At 29.0% G+C, this 20,394-nt stretch overlaps 2 protein-coding genes and 1 pseudogene across 3 annotated transcripts; 2 read left to right on the top strand and 1 right to left on the bottom strand.

Moving 5' to 3' along the window:
- Positions 1–9,981: 9,981 nt before the first annotated feature.
- Positions 9,982–11,917, top strand: LOC114399454. The gene is made up of 4 exons (XM_028361652.1): positions 9,982–10,225; positions 10,769–10,894; positions 11,028–11,195; positions 11,575–11,917. Exons 1-4 carry the CDS (start codon positions 10,148–10,150, stop codon positions 11,671–11,673), a joined length of 471 nt encoding a protein of 156 aa, XP_028217453.1. The 5' UTR covers positions 9,982–10,147; the 3' UTR covers positions 11,674–11,917.
- Positions 11,918–15,023: 3,106 nt separating this feature from the next.
- LOC114399449 lies at positions 15,024–16,227 on the bottom strand (annotated as a pseudogene).
- Positions 16,228–17,758: 1,531 nt separating this feature from the next.
- LOC114399434 lies at positions 17,759–20,172 on the top strand. Of its 2 annotated transcripts, none has more exons than XM_028361631.1 (4): positions 17,759–18,063; positions 18,265–18,370; positions 18,827–18,896; positions 19,760–20,172. In XM_028361631.1, the coding sequence occupies exons 1-4, from the start codon at positions 17,829–17,831 to the stop codon at positions 19,895–19,897; spliced, it is 549 nt and encodes a 182-aa protein (XP_028217432.1). In that variant the 5' UTR covers positions 17,759–17,828; the 3' UTR covers positions 19,898–20,172. The 2 variants fall into 2 exon arrangements, with proteins under 2 accessions (XP_028217432.1, XP_028217425.1); XM_028361624.1 differs by having other exon boundaries at positions 17,760–18,063; positions 18,229–18,370; positions 19,760–20,136.
- Positions 20,173–20,394: the final 222 nt, after the last annotated feature.

The following is a 20,394-nucleotide window of genomic DNA, read 5'->3' as shown; positions in this document are numbered from 1 at the left end:
TTTAAAAGTGTAATGTATGAATTCGGTTCGTTTAATTTGTTTATGATTTAATTAATTATTTTATTTTATAAAATCCCTTTTTTCAATTTTTTCAATTTTAATTAACCATTATCTTAAGGCTGCAATAGTTAACAAATACGTATGTACCATTTTCCATTAAAATTACGATTAATAAATATTACATTTTAAATAAAAGCATTTTATGTTAATTTTAAATTATATTTTTAAGGGGAATACTAAACAAAGTTGAATTAATTTATTATATGTTCACGAAGGTGCATTTTTCCTATGTTATTGGAGAAGCGACCAATTTATATATATAATCTATCCTAACCTAAAGGCAGTAATAACTTGGAACACAGAAGAGCTTTTGGCAGCCATTATAACAGCATGCAGCAATGTTAAAATCTGATACTAGGATTCGATCAACTTTTCAAAGACCCATGCATTAGAATTTGCAGATAAAGAGAATAATTAATAATAATAAAGAAGAAAACAAAGTTGCTGATTTAATAGTGTATATTGTTATTAAAGTTCGTAGGCAACAAAATTATGGCAGAGAAAGGACAAGATGGTATAGCTGTCCACAGGGCAAAGATTTTATCTAATTGCAGAAATTGCCTTGTACTGAATGGAACACACTCACAACAGCAAAGCGCTATGTAGGGGTACGTGTATCTAGCTAGCTATAACAACTATATGTTTACATATATGAAGACCAGTGGCAGTGACCCTTTTATTCTCCTTCGGTTGAAAAGCCTGAGATTGAATTCTTACCAGAAAAAAATAAAAATAAATGGGTTTGGAAGAAGGGGAAGAAAAGCATAATTGAAAGACGAGAGGATAAGAAATTCAACATTGAACATTGAACATTGAACATGATAAACAGTTGGGTACGTCCATCTAAGAGAAAAAAAAGAAAATAAAATCAATTTATGTGCATTTACTTTTGAAGAGATTATATAACTTCTGTTTTTTTTTTTTTCAAAACTTGAGATAGACAAAACTTAATTTTAACTTTACGACAAGCTTTATTTATTTGACTTTCTTAATTTTGTTCTTTATAAATACCTTTGGTGAAGTTTATTATTATTAACTTGGGATAAATAATGTGTTTTATATTTTAATTTATTTTAATGTGAATAAATTTCAATTTTTAAAGAAAGCCTTTTTTATTATGTAACTTTTAACACTATTGGTAACTAATTATTAATAATATTAGAACTTTAAATAATGAAATAAAAATATTTGAAATTTCATTTAATCTTTTAAAATCTATATATAAAAAAGGTATGTTTAGTTATCTTTCAGAGTGTCGTAATACACATTACTTATAAGATAGAAAACATGAAAAATATTTCAGACTGAATGGCTCAATTATCCGTGTAATATGTCACCTTGACCAAATCAGAAAGTATTACTGATCGACAATAGCTTTTAGAAGGATTTTTAAATTCGATTAGACCCCTCAGTCCCCTCTCATATTTATGAAAATGCTTTTTTAATGGTTCATATTTCAATGAAAAATTAAGCATACATCAGAGTGTTTAAAATAAGGGTTTAATTATATGCATTCATTGAAATGTAAAATTACATTATCGTTTAATTATAAATTAACGTTAATTTTAAAATAATTATTATAAAATTAATAAATTTATCAAATATATTGAGTTATAATTAAATGATAATATAAAATTATTTATACTATCAATACATTAGCTATTTTTTCTTAAAATTAACTCCATGCTTATCGAAAGTTGTTGGAAGCGGTCCAAGGGGTGTTTGATCAAAAGGAGATAATTTTTAAATTAATACCTAAATAGGAGTAAATCATAGGGATTTTTATAACTTATGGATATAAAATCGTAAAAAATTGATGACTTTAACTTTTTTAAAAAAAATAGAAATTGTAAAATATTTAACAACTTTAAAGTCATACTAATTTTTTTTTAAAAAAATTAAATTAGTTTTGAAGGACTCTAAATTAATTTTAATTTATAATTGTTTTATTTAATAAAACTATAAAAAAAATTAAATTAGTTATAATTTAAAAAAAACTAGTTTTAATACTAATTTTAATTTAAAAATTAAAAAAATTAGAACGACTTTGAAGTGTTATAAACTTTAAAACTTCATATAAAAAAAATTTAAAAAAACTAAAATCATTGGAGTTTTTATGACTTCACTAAAAAAATCGAAATCATCAATTTTTATGAGTTCATATTCAAAAGTTGTAAAAATTGTTATGAATTACTGTTATTTGGATATTAATTTAAAAATTACTCTATTTCAAATGAGATTACTCCTTTTGATCATTTGCCCCCGACCCTACATGTAAGTCTCATTCCTAATTATTCATTATAACTACAATATCCTTTTATATTAAGATAGACCAATGTTGCACATTTCATCTCTTAGTTTAATATGGATTGAGAGGATTTATGCATTTTTTTTCTTTCAAACTTGAACCGAATCAACCAGTTTAGTTAGGTTAGGTCTACCAATCAAAATACATATTGTTCCTAGATTTTCTTTAAAAAAAATTAAACAACAATATATACATATATATATATATATAATATTAATAATAATTTTAAAGAGTATCATGCCAATAGATTAAGTCATCGATTTGCAACTTTAAAAACAAAACCCATTATCCAAACTAAAGATGATCAGATTTGAACAAATTTAGTTGGATTCAAACCTTGAACAATGACTAAACCTAAATTGATGTGTTTTAATCGGATCAGGTTAGTCGAATTTACAAACTTAATTACTGAACCCGTGGAGCACCCTTTGCCCCAATACTCATTTCCTCACGTTTGTAGATACGTGTATGTATATACAATAAAATGTTTGGCTTTCTTGTTTATATTATCTTGATAGATTCTTGCATTGTGGCCTATGCTACATACGGATTCTCTTACCTGTCCATGAACAACAAAAGCACTTGTCACTCAACTTTATACTTTTAATAAGTTTTGTTTCCATTGTCACACATTGGCATGTGAATGTACTTTTCCAAAGTGCAACTCACGTGAGCTTTGCTATCTCGCAAGTAACAAGAATCATAGCATACTAATGTACGATACAAACACAAAATAGTTCGGGATAAGAAGAGAAAATAACTAGCGTACAGAAAATTAAACTCATTATATATATATATATATATATATATATATATATATATATATATATATAATATTATATATATATATAATATTAATATTAATATTGGCAGGCAGAAAGATAATTCATTTTATCCTTTGGATTATGCTGCAGATCTACCGTATAGCCAGTTAGATAAAATGGAGGCTCTGTGAAATGTGTGAATCTGCTATCGATTTCATTTTCATATATAGAGACAAACATTTCAGATTCATTTTTAAAATAATTTGGAATGTCACGAGAAACTTTTCTGAATTGAGCAATAGAGTTCTCTGCATAATTGGACCCTAAAAAATGTTTCTGTTTTTGGTTTCATTCTGGTCACAATTGGTCACATGATATTATACTAATTAATGGACACCAAAACGCGTACAGGTCAGCAACGTCACATATATAATATTGAACATTACTCGCATTCATCATATATCATTTACTAATTTTAAGTAATTAATTTACGAAATAATAGCATCACTTTAATCTATGCAATTAAGCAGCATGATATAGTAATCATTCGGCATATTATATATACGTAGATGCATGACTCCAATCATACAAAAGGCGTACCGTACATATCATATTCATCGTTCATGAAACATGCGTAAGTAAAAACATTCAAATCCAAAACAGAATCTTCTCAGTCTCCAACTTTATTGCAACTAACAACTCTTCCAAGTCTCCAAGGACACTCCAGCTATAAAGGGTTTAATTAGGCTCCAATATTAACAGGAAATATGAAGTTAATAAGAGCTATGGGATAACGCAACGGAGTGCATGCATTTTCTTTCATTCTTAAAAACACCGTGTAAATTTAATGTGATTCGTAAACAAACTTAATCAATGATAACCACTTGTAAATTATCTGGATAAGTTGTTGCAACATAATTATTAGATTCAAATTTAAATTCTGAATATGTAATTATTAAATATTCAAAATAACATTTACTGTCTACAATATTCTTATTCGTCTCGTTATGTTCGTAGTCTAAGAAAATCTTAATCAATCAATGTTGCACGTGTACCTCACCAAGCATGCGCTTGCAGTTTTTTGTGCAGCTTAATTCTTAGCAACATTAATTACTTACTCAATTATTGGTTTCTGAATCAAAGCCAATGAGTTATTTTAGTTGAAATGCTCACACCTAATAATAAACTGTGTGAACACAGTGGAAAAATATAGAAAAAACGTGAGGTTAGCGAACTTAATCAGGATTGTAAATAGTCAACAGTATTGTAATTAAATTTAATTTTAACTATTTATTTAAATTGCATCATTAAGATTTCCTCTTTTCATACTCTCGTATCTTATATATACGTTAGCAAATGTTTGTTTATGAAACTTGTTAATATACACTAATTAATATATATATATATATATATATATATATATATATATATATATATATATATATATATATATATATATATATATATATTAAATGTTATTATAGCATGCCACTGTTTATCAAGACAAAAAACTTGCCAGTATAATTTTGTATTTTGTGCCACATATTTACGATACATTTAAATCAAAATACATGATAATGACCTAGCTAGTCTCGATCCCACGCCCAACCAAGTCCTGTTCTTTATTGTCAATTTTTCAATGATGTGCCAGTCAGTACATATTTACCTTTGCTTTTAACTTTAACTTCAATGTTTGGAATTGACTAGCATAACCTTTTGTTACCATGTGTTTTTATGAGGCTGATATTTAGCTATATGTCTCATTCAATTAATTCATAAAACATAATGTGTTTTATATTTTAATTAAAGTAAATGCATAATTATAAAGACTTTAATTTTCATGCATATTGATAATACAAAATTTTCACATCATTAATTCACTAATTAGAATTCACCTTACATATATTTTCAAAATGATTATTTTAAAGTTCAATAATTTTATTATATATGATAATTTATTTTAAATAATAATTTATTTTTTCATAATTATTTAAGTTAAACTTAATTATATAACATATCATATGTCTGAGTTAAACTGAACTTACATTTTTTTAAATAAAATCTTGGAATTTGAATTTTGTGGATAAAAATAAAGATTTGAGAAATTCTATTAAAAATGATTAATTATATTCTTTGACTGAAATAATTAATAATGAACAAAACTATTAGGTACTTCCCATCTATATAATATGATGACTCAAAAAACTCAATTATAAATACCTTAAAATCACAAATTGCGCTTATCGGTTCATCTCTCTCCATGAATTCCAGCATCGGATTTCAATTGAATTATAAATACCTTAAAATCACAAATTGCCCTTATTGCCCTTATGTCTTCCCTTTGGGACTATAGGGAAACTTCGATAAAATAAAATAAAATAAATCCCATCATAGAAAACTACCCTCGCGATGATATCTTGCTGTTTTATATCTTAAAGTTGACTTTATTATAAATTTTTTTTTACTAACAAATAAAAATAGTTATTTAAGTGTTAAAGTTATTTTCATAGGTTGATAAAAAATAAACTATCAATATATATATACACATTTTGAATTTATATTAACAATATAATGTATAATACTAATATGCATGTGATGTATTAATAGGATCAAATTTCTATCCAAATAGAATTGCCTGTCGGTATCAAGTACAATTGTGTGCCGAAAAAAAAAGAAGAAGTACAATTATGTTAATATATAAATTCATAATCTCTATATTAACAGTTTAATTTTTATTAAACAAAGACTACATAATTGAAGTCATAAAAATGCTATATAATAGAAGTTAATCCAATTTTAAATTATGAATATTTTAATTTATTGATTGTGTCCTTTAATTAATCGGCAAATCATGATTGAAAAAATATTATTATTGATAGATAGAGGAATCGAGATAGATAGATGAATTATACAATAAACGAAGGTGGTCTGAAGGAGTATGGTCCATATATAAGGGTCCAAGAAAGCATTGTGCTCGAGGTTGTGGAGGGAAAATTGGGGGTCACAGGGGAAAACTAGCAACTAGCTGAGCACACTAATGGAATCTAAAAGGCTCTAGGAGAGTTCAGAGCAACAAAATACTTTTATGGAAGGCAAGAGACAAGGTAGGAGCAGGGATATGTGTATGGAGGATATTGTTTTGTTGTGATGATTAATGGTCACGCATGTGAATGGAGGTGGGTACGTGATTTGTCCTTGTGGAATGGTGACAATACTGGAACGCGGAAGCAACAAGAACCAACAGCTCTAAATACATATCATATCATATGATCCTTGTCATTCAAATATCATATGTTTATATCTATATCCTGTGACTACTGGACGGCTTATCTCTCGGCTGCTATATATATAAGCTCATTATAATTAAATACACTCATCAATCATCATTAACGCCAACATTCATGTTCAGTGTGTTTGGACCAAAATAATATTACGTTGGATGAGGAGAGTTAGGATTATTTTTCATAAGATTCTAAGTTTAAACTTTTTTATTTTCATTATACAACAAAAAATACTAGCATTCTAATGCTTGGATGCATGTATACCAGTCTCTTTCATGCCTTTCCATCTACTCTTTTCATTTTCATTACTTCTACCTAAAACCATAGATAGTCACGATTATGAATGTCTTTGTTCAGCGGAACAAACCTTTGATCTCGGAAGCATGGGGAAAACCATAAACAACTATGAACTTCAAAGCTTAAAGATTAAATGTTAAATTATAATTTTGATCCCAGTTTTTTAAATCTATGATTTTGATCCTTTTTATTTTTAATTGTAATATTTGATCCCTTAATTTTATAAATTAACAATTTTAGTCTTTTTGATAAATTATTAACTAATAATTGTAATTATTAGAAATATTAAATTAAATAAAAATTATTAATCATTAAAAAAATTCAATAAAAAACTATTAATACTAATATGGTGTTGTTGTCGATGAAATTGTGTGTGATAATGAAAGTGAAAAAAGTGTTTGCGAAGAAGAAGAGAACAGTATGGTGGAGAATTAGAATTATTAATATTTTTATTAAATTTTTAATAATTAATTTGTAATTAACTTAATAACTCAATTAATTATAATTATTTATAAATAATATATAAGAGCATCAAAATCACCTATTTATAATACTAGAGAAATCAAAATGTTATAATTAAAATTTAGAGAAATTAAAATTATAAATTTAAGAAATTAAGTAGAACAAAATTATAATTTAGTCAAGATTAAAAAAGAAATGCTAATTTAAGTGTTATTACCGTTAAAAGAAAAGTTATGATCAGGGTAGAGTCCCATCCCATTTTTTCCCCTTTTGTTTGGATATCTCATACCTTTCTTATAAAAGACAAATCCTGTGTGAAATTAATACTGGAGTTTCTCCTTCCAGCAATGCATTTCAGTCTACTTGAATTATTGACATTTGACATTAATAGAGACTCCTAATTAATTTCTTAACACAGGAAGGGAAACGTACGTAGCATGTGGTAATTTAGTCCATGTGATTGGCAAAAAGATGATATAATTTTCAGAAATACATTTGCCAATTGTTAGATTACTAGATCTAATTTGTTAAATAAGATAAAAGTTTGCTACCTAGATTAGCTTGAACCAATACTATCAGTGATCGAATGTTAATTAATCAATGGATCATGAATTTATGTTAAAGTTAAATGTACGCACTTATACATCTTTTTAAAACTGGTGAATAATTAGTCTTTTTATTTTATTAAGAAATTTTTATTATTAGAAAAAAATATATTATAAAAGAAATAGAAAAGGTATTCCAATACTTATATACAAGAAACCTCAGACATCTTCAAAGTCTAGTTCTTAAATAAATTTTCTATACATCCATACAAGACAAAGGATAAAAGGACCAATCTCTCAACATATACACCTATTTTAGAAATGATCTAAGTCAAGCCAACGAGTACAATTTAATAAGATCTAGAGTCCCCAGCCTAAAAGTAATTTAGTTACGGTGTAATTAATCAAATATAATTAACTAGAGATCATGCAAATTAAGTCACCATCATCCAAATTTTTTAAAATTTATATATTCCTCCGAATCAAACTCCTATGTTGAATCAAGTGAGAAGTAAATCCAACGTTAACACTACAGAGAAATCAAGCCATGCATAAAAGCTATTCAATTCCAATCAACTTGTTAAGTGGTTAAAATTCCCTTTATACTCTTTAATTTTATTCACTTATGAAAAATAAAAAACTTGACTCGTGTTAACAATTATAAGACTTGAGTTTATAACAGTCAAATCATTTCTCTTAATTAATGGGACTTGTTACTTATACATAGTGTACATAAGTTGGCTAGTTAAACAGTAAACGTGACTTGGGTTATATCTTTACAAAATCAAGAAATTTAGATCAGAATCAGATGCCCTTTTCAATGAAGATAAAAAAGAAATCAATAATAAACTATTATGATATCTGCTGAGCGTTTCTTTATTGGACAAGCTAATAATTGCAACTAGGAAAAAGTGGATACAGTAATTTCAGTGTCCGTGATTTGAATACCACAGTTCAAGTTATATATACAGAAATCCATATCATGATCATGTGAACATCCATGTCAAATTTATGTACAGCTTTGGATATATATGGAAGCTAGACAAGAGATAATTATGTATGAAAATTGATGTGGTTTCAAAGCTAATAATGGATTTTAATCTGTTTCTTAGAACTGCATGGAACCTCCAGCTAGCAAGTATACATGTTATAGTTAATCGTAACATATTTACGAAACAAAAGCATATAAATCATGACATTTTAATTTCACTTTCAAGCGGGAAAGATAAAAAATAATAATATGAAAATCAGCTTAATTAGGTGTCTCATACGATGAGAAGGGTATATATATATATATATGATGGCACGTGTGGAGAGAGAAGAAGAAAGAAGACAAAAGTTTGATTGCTGGTGCGAGAAAGGATCGAGAGTGGAGGAGAGCCTAAAAAGCCCCCGTGAGGAGTGTTTGGAGGCATTCCAAAATCACAACTAAACATCCTTTTGTTGCTTCTCCTTCACTTCTTTCGATGGCCATATTTTCACTATCACGAGTTGATGATTCCCCTTCTACCATTTTCTTCCAACTCAAAAACTTATGCCAGATATTCTTTTTTCCCAATATGCCCTTTTTTGTTTTTGTTTTTTTTAACAGCCAAAACATTTATTATTAATTAAAGAAAGAAGGAGGCACAAGAAGTGGCCACCAAAATGCTGAGAACATACAGAGAGACGTTTTACACATAATTAAAAAAGGGATAGTTATTGCCATCCCGCATACATAAACCTGCATAGCTATATAATTATATTCCTTAGTTTAAAAACTAAGTGGTTCCTATTTTTCTGGCATACAGCTATATATATAAGTTACTCACAAACTATATATTTATTCCTCTTGATGAATTATTTATGATTTCATTATAACACTTTGATAAGGTAATGCATATCACTCGACATATTTTCTGGGAAAATTTAGTATTTAGAAAATAATCATTATTTTTTTCTTTTAAAATTTGTTTCAGAAGTTGACAAATTATTATTGTTTGAAAAGATGATAAACTAACACCTTTTTTAAATAAATAAAAAGAAGAAGAATCCAATTCAATGATCTAGCTAGTATACTGCTATTATATATGTATTATATTTATGAAATTCCATAATCTTCTAGCTGCCACATCAATAATCAATAAGTTAACACTTTTGGCAAAGAGAAAAGAAGCATTTCAAAATTGGGCAAATGGAAAAACTCCAAAATATATAACAAAAGGGTACTTTTGTAAGTTCAACCAAAATGTATATAGTATTTATTTATGAATAAACTGAGACAGTCATGTGGGGAGAAAACACATGAGATCATATGGATTTGAGAGCTCATCCCTTTCTTTTAAATGACCACAGAACTCTGCAGAGTTGATAGCAAAAGAAAAGCACCAGAGAGAAAGAAAGCCAGAAGAAGGATCATAAGAGGAGAGAGAGAAAGAGAGAGCACACAAAATGGTTTCCAAAGAGCAAAAGAGAGCAGCACTGCATGAGAAGCTGCAAAATCTTCGTTCTATTACTAACTCTCATGCTGTAATTCCCTGCATTTTCTCCTCTGATATCTTTCTTTCCATTGGATATATTTCTCCGTGAATATTCTCAAGGAAATATGCCAATTGCCTAAAAGAATGTTCAGTTAGACAGTAATATTGTTGTACACTTATATATACTCCCCTCTGCTATTCAGTTCCTCTTCCGAATTTGATTCCATTTTTGTTAAAGGAAACATTCTTCTTCTTTGTTATTTTTCTTATTATTCAAATCTTACATAGTTATATATAATAATTTCCTTTTTCCTTATTGAACTAATCCATATTCATTCTTTTTGCATCTTCGACTATCTTTCTGTGCTCTCATTTCCATATCTGGGTAGAAAACGGAAGCACAAAATGATTTATGATGAATATTAATTATTACAATATAATATGGTTGAAAATAGTGATTGACAACTTTCTTTAATTTAATATCATATGTCTTGTAAACCAACGCATATATATATAGTTGTTTCCTATCTATGCAGCGTATTTGAGATAGTAAATTATTTAATTATTATTATATATGCATGGTTTATGGCAGCTAAATAAAACTTCGATCATAGTCGATGCATCAAAGTATATCGAAAAGTTAAAGCAAAAGGTAGAAAGACTGAATCAAGAGATAGCCTCTGCAGAAACTTCAAGTGTCCACAACCCTTTGCCTATGGTATTTTCTTAATTGAGAAAAGTTAACAGCATAATCTATATTCAACAACTCCAGTACATATATGTTTGATCAAGTTCCTTGCAATATAAAAGCATTGATTGGAGTGGCATTTTTGGTGAATGGACTTGTGCAGGTTACAGTAGAAACCCTAGAAAAGGGATTTCTTATAAATGTTTTCTCGGCAAAAGGGTGTTCAGGTCTGCTTGTTTCCATATTGGAGGCCTTTGAAGAGATGAGACTCACTGTGCTTGAAGCTAGGGTTTCTTGTACAGACACTTTTCGATTTCAAGCAGTTGGAGAAGTAAGATATATGCATACATAGCAAATTTTTAAAAACTATATTACAATTGCTTATTTGTTTTCAACATGTGTATCATTTGATCTCTCTCTTTTCCTTGTGTTATCAATACTTTAGGATGTCACATGTGTTGTCCTTTTATAAAACGTTCCTCATTGGGGGACGCCAGTAAAGGGACATAGTTACTGTGTGCATTAATTGATGGTCATGCATATATAGTGTTAAATCTTAACCCTAATAATAATAGAGTATTCATTAATTGTCTACCAGGTACAATGTCTTTCAGTAACGAATTAATATTATACATTTTCTTGCATTTTTTCTCCAATGTATATTCATTTATAATAATGACGGAAAAATATATATGATGTAACTTTTGTAGAATGAAGAACAAGTGGAGACAATTGATGCACATGTTGTGAAACAAGCTGTGGTACAAGCAATAAAGAATTGGAGCAAAAGTGGCGATCAAGAAGAGTAAATCAGTAATCAAATGTTTGCTATATATATTGCAATTTTCCAATTTTTTTTTCCCATTTTCTTTCATGTTGGCTAACTGGTAAATTGTTCCTTGAGGAATCAGGCGTCGTACAAGATAGCTTCCAATTTTTAATGAAAATATATATGTGCCAGCTGTAAGAGAATGATAAAAAGTAGTTGATGGTTGATAAAATTTATGTATGGAGCCAGCATTTACATATCTAATATATACCCACATATATACATATAATGATGCATAAACAAATGCATATATAATGCATTTTAATTATTTTATATAATTTAGTTAAATATATATGAGGACTGAGGAGTCGAAAATTATATGATTAGACTGTTAACCTCGTAATGTAATGAATGAATGATTAATAATGAGTTTAATTTTATTCAAATCATGCCAATTAGGTTAATTTCCTAAACAATGTTCTTAAAGTCAAAAGTATAATGGAATGAGGCTAACCGGATGAGACACGTAAAACTTGAAATGGCACCTTCCCTAACGGAGTTTAGTACAAAAAAAGGTAACAAAGATGTGGCCTACTGAAACTTCAAGCAATGAAAGTTGACACTTGTTACCCATGGAATAGACTAGTGATGAATGTTTTCAAGTTAATCATGAACCGAAGACAGGTGACCTCACGGTCGCTCAGGCGCTGCACCATCCTTCAGCTTATAAAAATGGTCTTTGCATGATAAGCAACCCAACGTATTAATTTGAAAATAATGAAGTATATTGGGTCTATAATTTAATTATTCCTTACAATGGACACACATATTCTTCTACTGGGCACTTTGGACTTTTGAACTATTATATACATAAAGGGGTACATTTTTTAAAGTATACACTATACAGTTTCTAGATTGTATGAGTTATGTATACGTAAAAATTAAAAAGCCTCTTAATCACTGACCCTTAATTGTTTTCTGACGCTGACGAAAGAAAGAATGCATCAATATGGGTTTAAGACTTTAAGTTTGATCGCACTGCCTAAAAAGATGATCTATTTGCTTCAAAGCTATACTGTATTAGTACAGGTTCTTCTATTCCTGTCACCTTACTTAGTAATATTATATTATTTAGTGCATATATGACCAAAAAAATAGTGCATATTTATTTTTTAAGTCTCACAAAAAGTTAGAAGAAAAAAGTAATTATTTATTCAAGTAAAACTAAACAAGAAATTAAGAGGAAGCGAATAAATAAAATTATATTTTCTTGTTACATTATTTCTTGAGGGAGGGAGTTAACGATCTCCTAGTCCTGTTCTTGTTAGTTAGGGACATGATGGGTTCGAAGTTGAGAATTCCTATTTTTAAGGACATGGATTGGTAAGGGGTAGGAGTGGAATTGTGGAAGGAAGAGGAGTTTGGGTAAGGGTAAGGGTCGGGTCAGAGTGAAGGGATGAGGGGTTTTGGATTTTGGGTTTAGGTCAGAGTGGAGAAAAGGTATGTTGGTGCACGTAAGTCACAAGACAAGGAGACTTGAGTTGAAACTCAACTCAAATTTTGGTTGACGTATACTCCCAGTTCCCACACTTTGAGTCACACTCAGAGACTTGGTTTTTGATATCACCCACATCCAGATGGATTGGTCCATCTTTATTTTTTCTTTAAAAATAAATATATATTATATCTTATTTTTATTGGGTTAATATACCATTTGATATATTTACTGTATTTATATAATCACTTCTCATTCTTTTTTATATTTTGCAATTACTTATTTTACTTGTTAAGATATGCTATCACTTCTTAAAATATCTATTTAATTTTCTTACCTTTTAAAATTTATGCTTTGATTTAAAAAAATAATCAATCTAGCAATTTTAATACAATTTAAATTTAGTTTTAGTTTTTATTTTTTTAAATATGAAGGGTCAATCCATCAACTCAATCATAAGCGAGATAAGCCAATGTGTCTAGTCTGTCCTACTTAAGCGAGACTAAAATAGAACATACTATCGCACATTATCATTTTTACATAAAAATGGTTAAATATCCATTAAATATTATCACTACTTTCTATAAATATTTTTGAATAAAATTTAAATTTAGTTATTATTAATTAAATTAACTAATTTACCTATTTTTATTGGTTTTGATAAATTAGTTTTTTTTGTTTCTTATATAAAGGACTAGAGAAATTACTATATAATCATTAAATTTGACTGCTTATTTAGTTTATTGTTAATATAATGTTAATATGTAGTGATTTTTAGATTTTTTTTTTATCAAAATTAAAATTTATTAAAATAATATAATTTTTATTAAATAGATATAGTTGTGTGATTTTAATTATAATAAATTGTGTAATTTTAATTTTATTATGTAAGTATGAATTATTATAATAATTAATTTATGTTTTCAATTTATGATTTCATTCTTATAAATTCATTAAAAAGAAACATTTCGGGAAAGAAATATGTCATTAATAAAACTTAACTAATTTTACTATAAACTTATCGGTCTCTTGCTGATTATGATCAGTTCTGCATCCCAAAAACATTTGAGAAACCAAATTCAGGGAGAAAAAGTGCATAGGTTTTCCTTTGATGTTCTTCTACTACTCCTATTTTCCTATTTTCAAGAGAGAATGCTAAATATTTTTTCCTTGTAATTAGAGAAAGATGTTCTAATTTCTTCCACTTAATAATATTTTTACTACCAAAGTCGTTGGTTTTCCCCTTCTTTTCTTTGAGGGGTTTTCAAGTCAATTTTTTTGTCAATTATTATTTTTTTCAACATGTACTCTTTCCTTGAGGGTTTTTCAAGTCAAACTTTTTGTCAATTCTTAATTTTTTTACATGTACTCTTTTTTTAGTATAAACCACAAATATCTCCCATAAACTATAATAATCTTGTACTAGTTAATTCACATTCAGTAATCTATTTTTTTCAACTCTAATTTGAACTATGAAATATTATTTCATTATTCTGGTATCTAACATTATACTTTTACAAAAAAAAAAAATCACCTTTTAAAACTAACTTATTAAGTTTTATATTTTCTACAATGATAAATCTTATGAAAAAAAATGAGAGACGTTATTGTTTAATGTTTTTATTATATTTAAGTTAACTTTTCTAAAAGTTAAAAAACTATTTCTAATAATACTATTATATGTCAATTCTTGTAAAATTGTTAACTCTAATAACTGAATTCTATAAAAGTATCGACTAAAGTATTTAAACTAATTAAAAAAATGAACAGAATACCTAATAAAGTATGGGTGTTAAAAACGTGTTAGATACTGCATGTCCATCTACTTTAAAGGCCGTTAATAATTGAACAGTTTTGTACCATGCAATGGGCCCAAACAAAGTGATTAGAGGTCCAACTAATTAATTCATAATGAAAAACAACCCTTGATAAAACCCAAAAAACAATTAAAAGCAAATAAAGATAATTTCCCTTTTATATGGGCTTTATACAATTCAATCAACCAAGTTGATCGGTAGGGAAACCTCTCTGTTTCCCCCCTCTGATAATATTAAAGAAAAATAAAAGATTACAACAAAGTAGATGATATCATAGAGGACCCTCTCCTCATCATCTATGTGAAATATAAATTCCTAAATCTGCATTATTTTTTTTTATAATATTTAATTAATATCCTTAGTAAGGACTGAGGATCTCCCATTGAAGAAGCTGGGCCTGTGGTTTGGGCTAATCAGCACGATTCTCGTAGTAGCGATAAGCCGCGGCACCAGACAACACTGCCAGTGTTAACGCTTGGGCATGCAATCTACAATCCAAAAAAACAACAAAAATAAAAATTAAATTCTGCATATATATTTTGACTTTTAAAAAAGGAACACTATTAAGTACGTGAATTGTGGGACATGTAATTAATGTAATGTACCTGGCATGGATAAGTCTAAGACTAGGCTTCATTGGAGACCTTGTACGTGAATAAGCCACAAGCGATGCCCCAATTCCAGAGGCCCACAGACCCCCTAAAACCAACACCAATTATTTTAGTCATAATTAAATTTGTCACCAACTTTAAAATTTGTTATAATAGATATTGATTAGTGATACGATTACGAACTTTGTTAAGAATATACTCTTTAATACATTCTTTTAAGTATACTTTTTTTATTGGATAAAATTGATTAAAAATTACAAACTCAGGAAGAACTATTAAATAGAACATGATATAAAGAGTGTCCAAAAGAATGTCTTTATTAGAGAACATAGATGATGATGTGGGGGAAGGGGAGAAAACTACTTGTTAGTTGTGCCTAACTTACCAACTGTGGCTAGCTTGTGCTTTGAAACCCACAATTGAATTGCATCCATGTTGAATCTTTTGTTGCTCGATCTTTAGAATTTACCAGCTAGGTGGGGGTGATGAGAGGTTAAGGGATGAAGAGGGTGAGTATTTATAGGCTAAGGAGATGAGGGTGAGGTTGTAATTTGGGCTTCTTTTGTGGCCCCTTGGTTTGTTAATTTACAAGGGGGGTTTCTGTCTGTTTTATTAGAACACTGAAAAGGTTAAACCGGAGGAGGCTTATGCTGGTTTTGTTTCTGAGGACGGTGTTGCTTTAGGTGAAGTGACGAGCCTTGTGAATTTTTCTGGTTGTTTAAGATACATAAAGGCATGATTAAGTGTTTAATCATGGATGGAACAAATTAAATAATATGTCGGCAAAAATAATGGTATGAAATATAATCAAGTTATTATTGTATGTATTATGTAAATATTTTATGATAGAATGAATTGATTAAGTTTATATTTTACATATTTAGTTTAATTTACTTTAGAGAGTACTTTTTTTTTTTATTTATCTGAAAGTGTTTTAGAAAAATATCTTTTTAAAACTGATTTCAAATAAAAAATATAAGAAACAAAAAAGGAATTAGTGAATTAAAGTAAAATCTAAAAAACTTCAATTTATGTAATTTTTTACTATTAAATCCAAATATATTCTAAAATTAAATAAATCTCACATGCATATTTATAATTTATTTCATGTACTTATACATATTGTGAATACTATTACAAAAATTAACTTTACACACGTGTTGTTGTTTTTTACTGCACACGTGTTAAGGGTCTAGAATGTATAATTGTTGTATTTTTTTAGCGTCAAGTAAAGATACGAATTCTTAAAATGTTTTATTATAAGACAAATAAAATATTTTCATAAATGCAAAGAATCTTTATGCGTGTCGTATTTATGTTGCCTCAATTAGATTCAATATCAATTGGATTCAATATCAGCAGGTCACCTAATATAATATATTCATATTGGTATAATTTATATAATATAATGTCAAGCATAACTTTATTTTTATTTTATATTTTAAATTATTGTTATATAATATTATTCATAACGTCTAATTTGGAGCACCACAATTTTGACAAGTTGGTGAAGCGATCATAGAAGTTACAGCATACTAATATTTTGGAGCTGGTAAAGCCGTTAAAAACAATGGATTACAAAAAAAGATACTACTATTGATATATTGGGACTGGAGTGTGGTGCAATAATAATTTTATAATACAGCAATATTAAAGGCAAAAGAAAACTTCATATGCGGTTAACTGCATATGCGGTTTGAACCCCCTAAAGATACACCCAACCACACTAATTATAGAGAATGAAGAAGAAGAATTATTATGTGTGTGTGTAGAGTTAGGAAAAGTAGGAAATTAAGGTGAATACTTTGTACTTGTACCATAGTAAAAAAGAATGTAAATATATTTATAAAGCTAATGTTTTTATAAGACACATTTATATAAAGTAAAATGATATAAAATATTTGTAAACATATGATTATTTAAGTATATACTAATATTTATGATTGTTTATACACACATTCAAAAGCATTTATACTAAAATACATTTTTTATAAAATAAAAAAAAATCAGAATAATATAAAAAAAAATATGACTGGTTTTAATAAATAAATAAAAAGCTACGTTCAGCTATTAATGAGGCCTATGAATGTGTGTAGAGTTGGATATGTACCAAAATGGGCCTATTGATATTACCCAACCCAACCCAAGTTGCGTTGTCCATGTCGGCCTTGAACCGGAAAAAAAAAAAAATTCCCGCTAACACAGAAGCTTCTTCCTCAATCTTCTACATCCTTTGGGCACTTCCAATGGAAAGGCAAAGGCATAAGTAAGAATGGAAGCTGGTAGTAACGAAAGACGAGTGGTGACTCGCAGAAAGCCTTTTTCCGATCGCACCAACACTTGTTCTCCCTCCCTTGTTCCCCTCAAACCTCACAAAACCATAACCAACCCTTCTTCTTCCGCACCCGCTAAATGCAACACCGCTGCTACTATCACCACCACCACCACCACTACCACCAATCTCCATAATTCCCCAAACCCTCCCTCTCCCTCTCCCTCTCCCCTCGGTACTTTCATCACTCCCCCATTCAATTCTCAAATTCAATTTGTCTTGCAACCAAAACTTTTATTCCAGCTTAGCAATACTTCAATTTGAATATACCATGTTTAATCGCTGTGTTTAGTTACTTCCTATTATTGTCGTTTTTTTGTGATTCCCTTTTTTTCTTTAGAGATTGTTGATGTTGAAGCCTCTGAGCCTATTACAGTCGTGTACAGTCGAAGACGTTCTTCAAATAAAAGAAAGAGGGATAAAGGGAAGGCAGTGGCTGTTCCTTTCACTACCACGCCCAATTTCAAGATCTCTCATACTTGGTAATTACTTATTATTCTGTAGTTTCTACTGAATTTGAAGTAATACTGGAGTTTATTAGAGAGTGTGTTGCTACTTAAACATTTCACAGTTCTTGAAAGGAGTTTGCCAAAGTATTTGTGGAGTTTCCTGTTTGGATTGGCTATATTAGGCATATATGTATGAATGCATGAAATTTCTTAGCCTTGTGAAGCTTTCCTGAATAGATTACTGATTCAGAGTTATCCCTTTTTGTTTCACTTTTTTTAGTCGGTCCTGCTTTGCAGTTACAATGCTTTATACCCTTAACATTTTATGTTTCCTTCGATTCTCTGTTGGTATCCATGTTATGGTTGGATAGGTCCATTATATTGGTTGTCTTCATTAAGGGAATTGTATTTGATTTTTGCTTTTTATTGTCTCTTTCTTGGAAGTTCTTCTATATAATTATTGTGTATGATTTTGTGATGAAAAAACAGTGAGAAAGATGATGAGTTTGAAGGTGCAAACCTACCCAAGGCAAAGGCAATGACAGTTCCTCGTACGAAGGTATTAATTTACTGTTGTGTTCCTGAGTTTCTGTGGTTTTATTAGGAAACTCAAACCCCTCTGACTCTAGGGATATTGAATTAGTTATTCAACAAGAACTTGATCTTTTATGAAACTGTCCTTGTTAAAAATATTGCAACGAGCATTTTCTGAGGATTGTTTATTTATTGTTTAAGATGAGTATTCCTGCTTTTTTAGTGAGTATGTCAATCTCTGTGGCATGACTCCACATGAGTAATCACAAGTCCATCATCTATACATCAAACAATTTTATGCCAACCTCCCTTGATGTTTAATGAAACTACATAAACAATTTTAGAATGTCTATGAAACTTGCATCTAAAATATAATGGGTATTTCACACTTTTGTAGGATTTTAATTTGTGTGAAGGGTGAATCTTGATGCAATGTTAAGATTGCCACCCGGTGATCTGCCCACAGATTATATAGCCTCAGATACAACCTATCCACCCATTGGGATATAGTGGGACCCTTTTTCACTGAACCACCATTTTTGTGTCATTTGGAATAGTTTTATAGTGGTTACAATGGAAGTTGATCAATTTTCAATCTCTGATAGTTATTGTGACTCCCAACTATTTAGATTTCCTTTGTCATTACACGTTACTCATTGCCCTAATAAAATCTTTGAAATAGTTGTTGGGTGGAAGTAGAATATATAATTTTCTGGTACTTTCTAGCTTCATACACTTCTGTTTTCTCCTGCACATGACATTTTCTTTTGGCAGGGGGCTTGCTTACAGGCCATAGATTCTGCATACTTCTTGTTTCTCAGTTTCATGTTCAATCATGTCAAAATAAATATTTTGCTAGTGTCTGATGCATATTTTCTGAATTTTCAGAAACAGTGTGCTTTGTCATCTGAAAAAGATGAGCTCAAGAATCACCAGCTCCAAGAATTTATAGAAAAACAGAAAGCTTACTTTAAAGAGATTGATGAATTCAAACTGGAGGTTGAATCTGGTGATGAGCTGGATTAAGTGGGGGATATGTAATATAACTATAAATAGCAGCTTGAAATTTCGTTGTTTCGGTAGGTTGTAATGTTTTATAGTTGAGATATCGTGATTTTCATGATGAAGTAACTACCCCCCAGTCATCTCTCTGACCAAATATATTGTAATAGTCTAGTGGGAATAATCGAAGTTAAAATTGTTTAGCCTAACACTGTAACATATTAATTGTCCTTATATATTTTTTTTCTTATTTCTCTTGTAAATTTCTTCTTGGAGTTTAGTAGTATTCTTATAATTCATTTAATTTTGTGATTTTAATGCCTTGCTTTGTTTTAGGCTGGTGATTCTTTAAAAACTTAACCAGGCAAATGCAAAGAGATATAATTTTTCTGGATAGATAGCTTGCTATTGTCGTTCATTTGATGCTATAAGTCTGCTTGCTGGCTATGTTGATTGTCGTTCATTTGTCACAAAGTCATGTGCATATATTGTATACATATAAAACTACATAGTGTATTGAT

This window comes from Glycine soja, chromosome 2 (assembly GCF_004193775.1).
Source record: "Glycine soja cultivar W05 chromosome 2, ASM419377v2, whole genome shotgun sequence".
NCBI lineage: Eukaryota > Viridiplantae > Streptophyta > Magnoliopsida > Fabales > Fabaceae > Glycine > Glycine soja.
The sequence above is the reverse complement of the archived record's forward strand: the minus strand, read 5'-3'. Positions and strand labels throughout refer to the sequence as shown.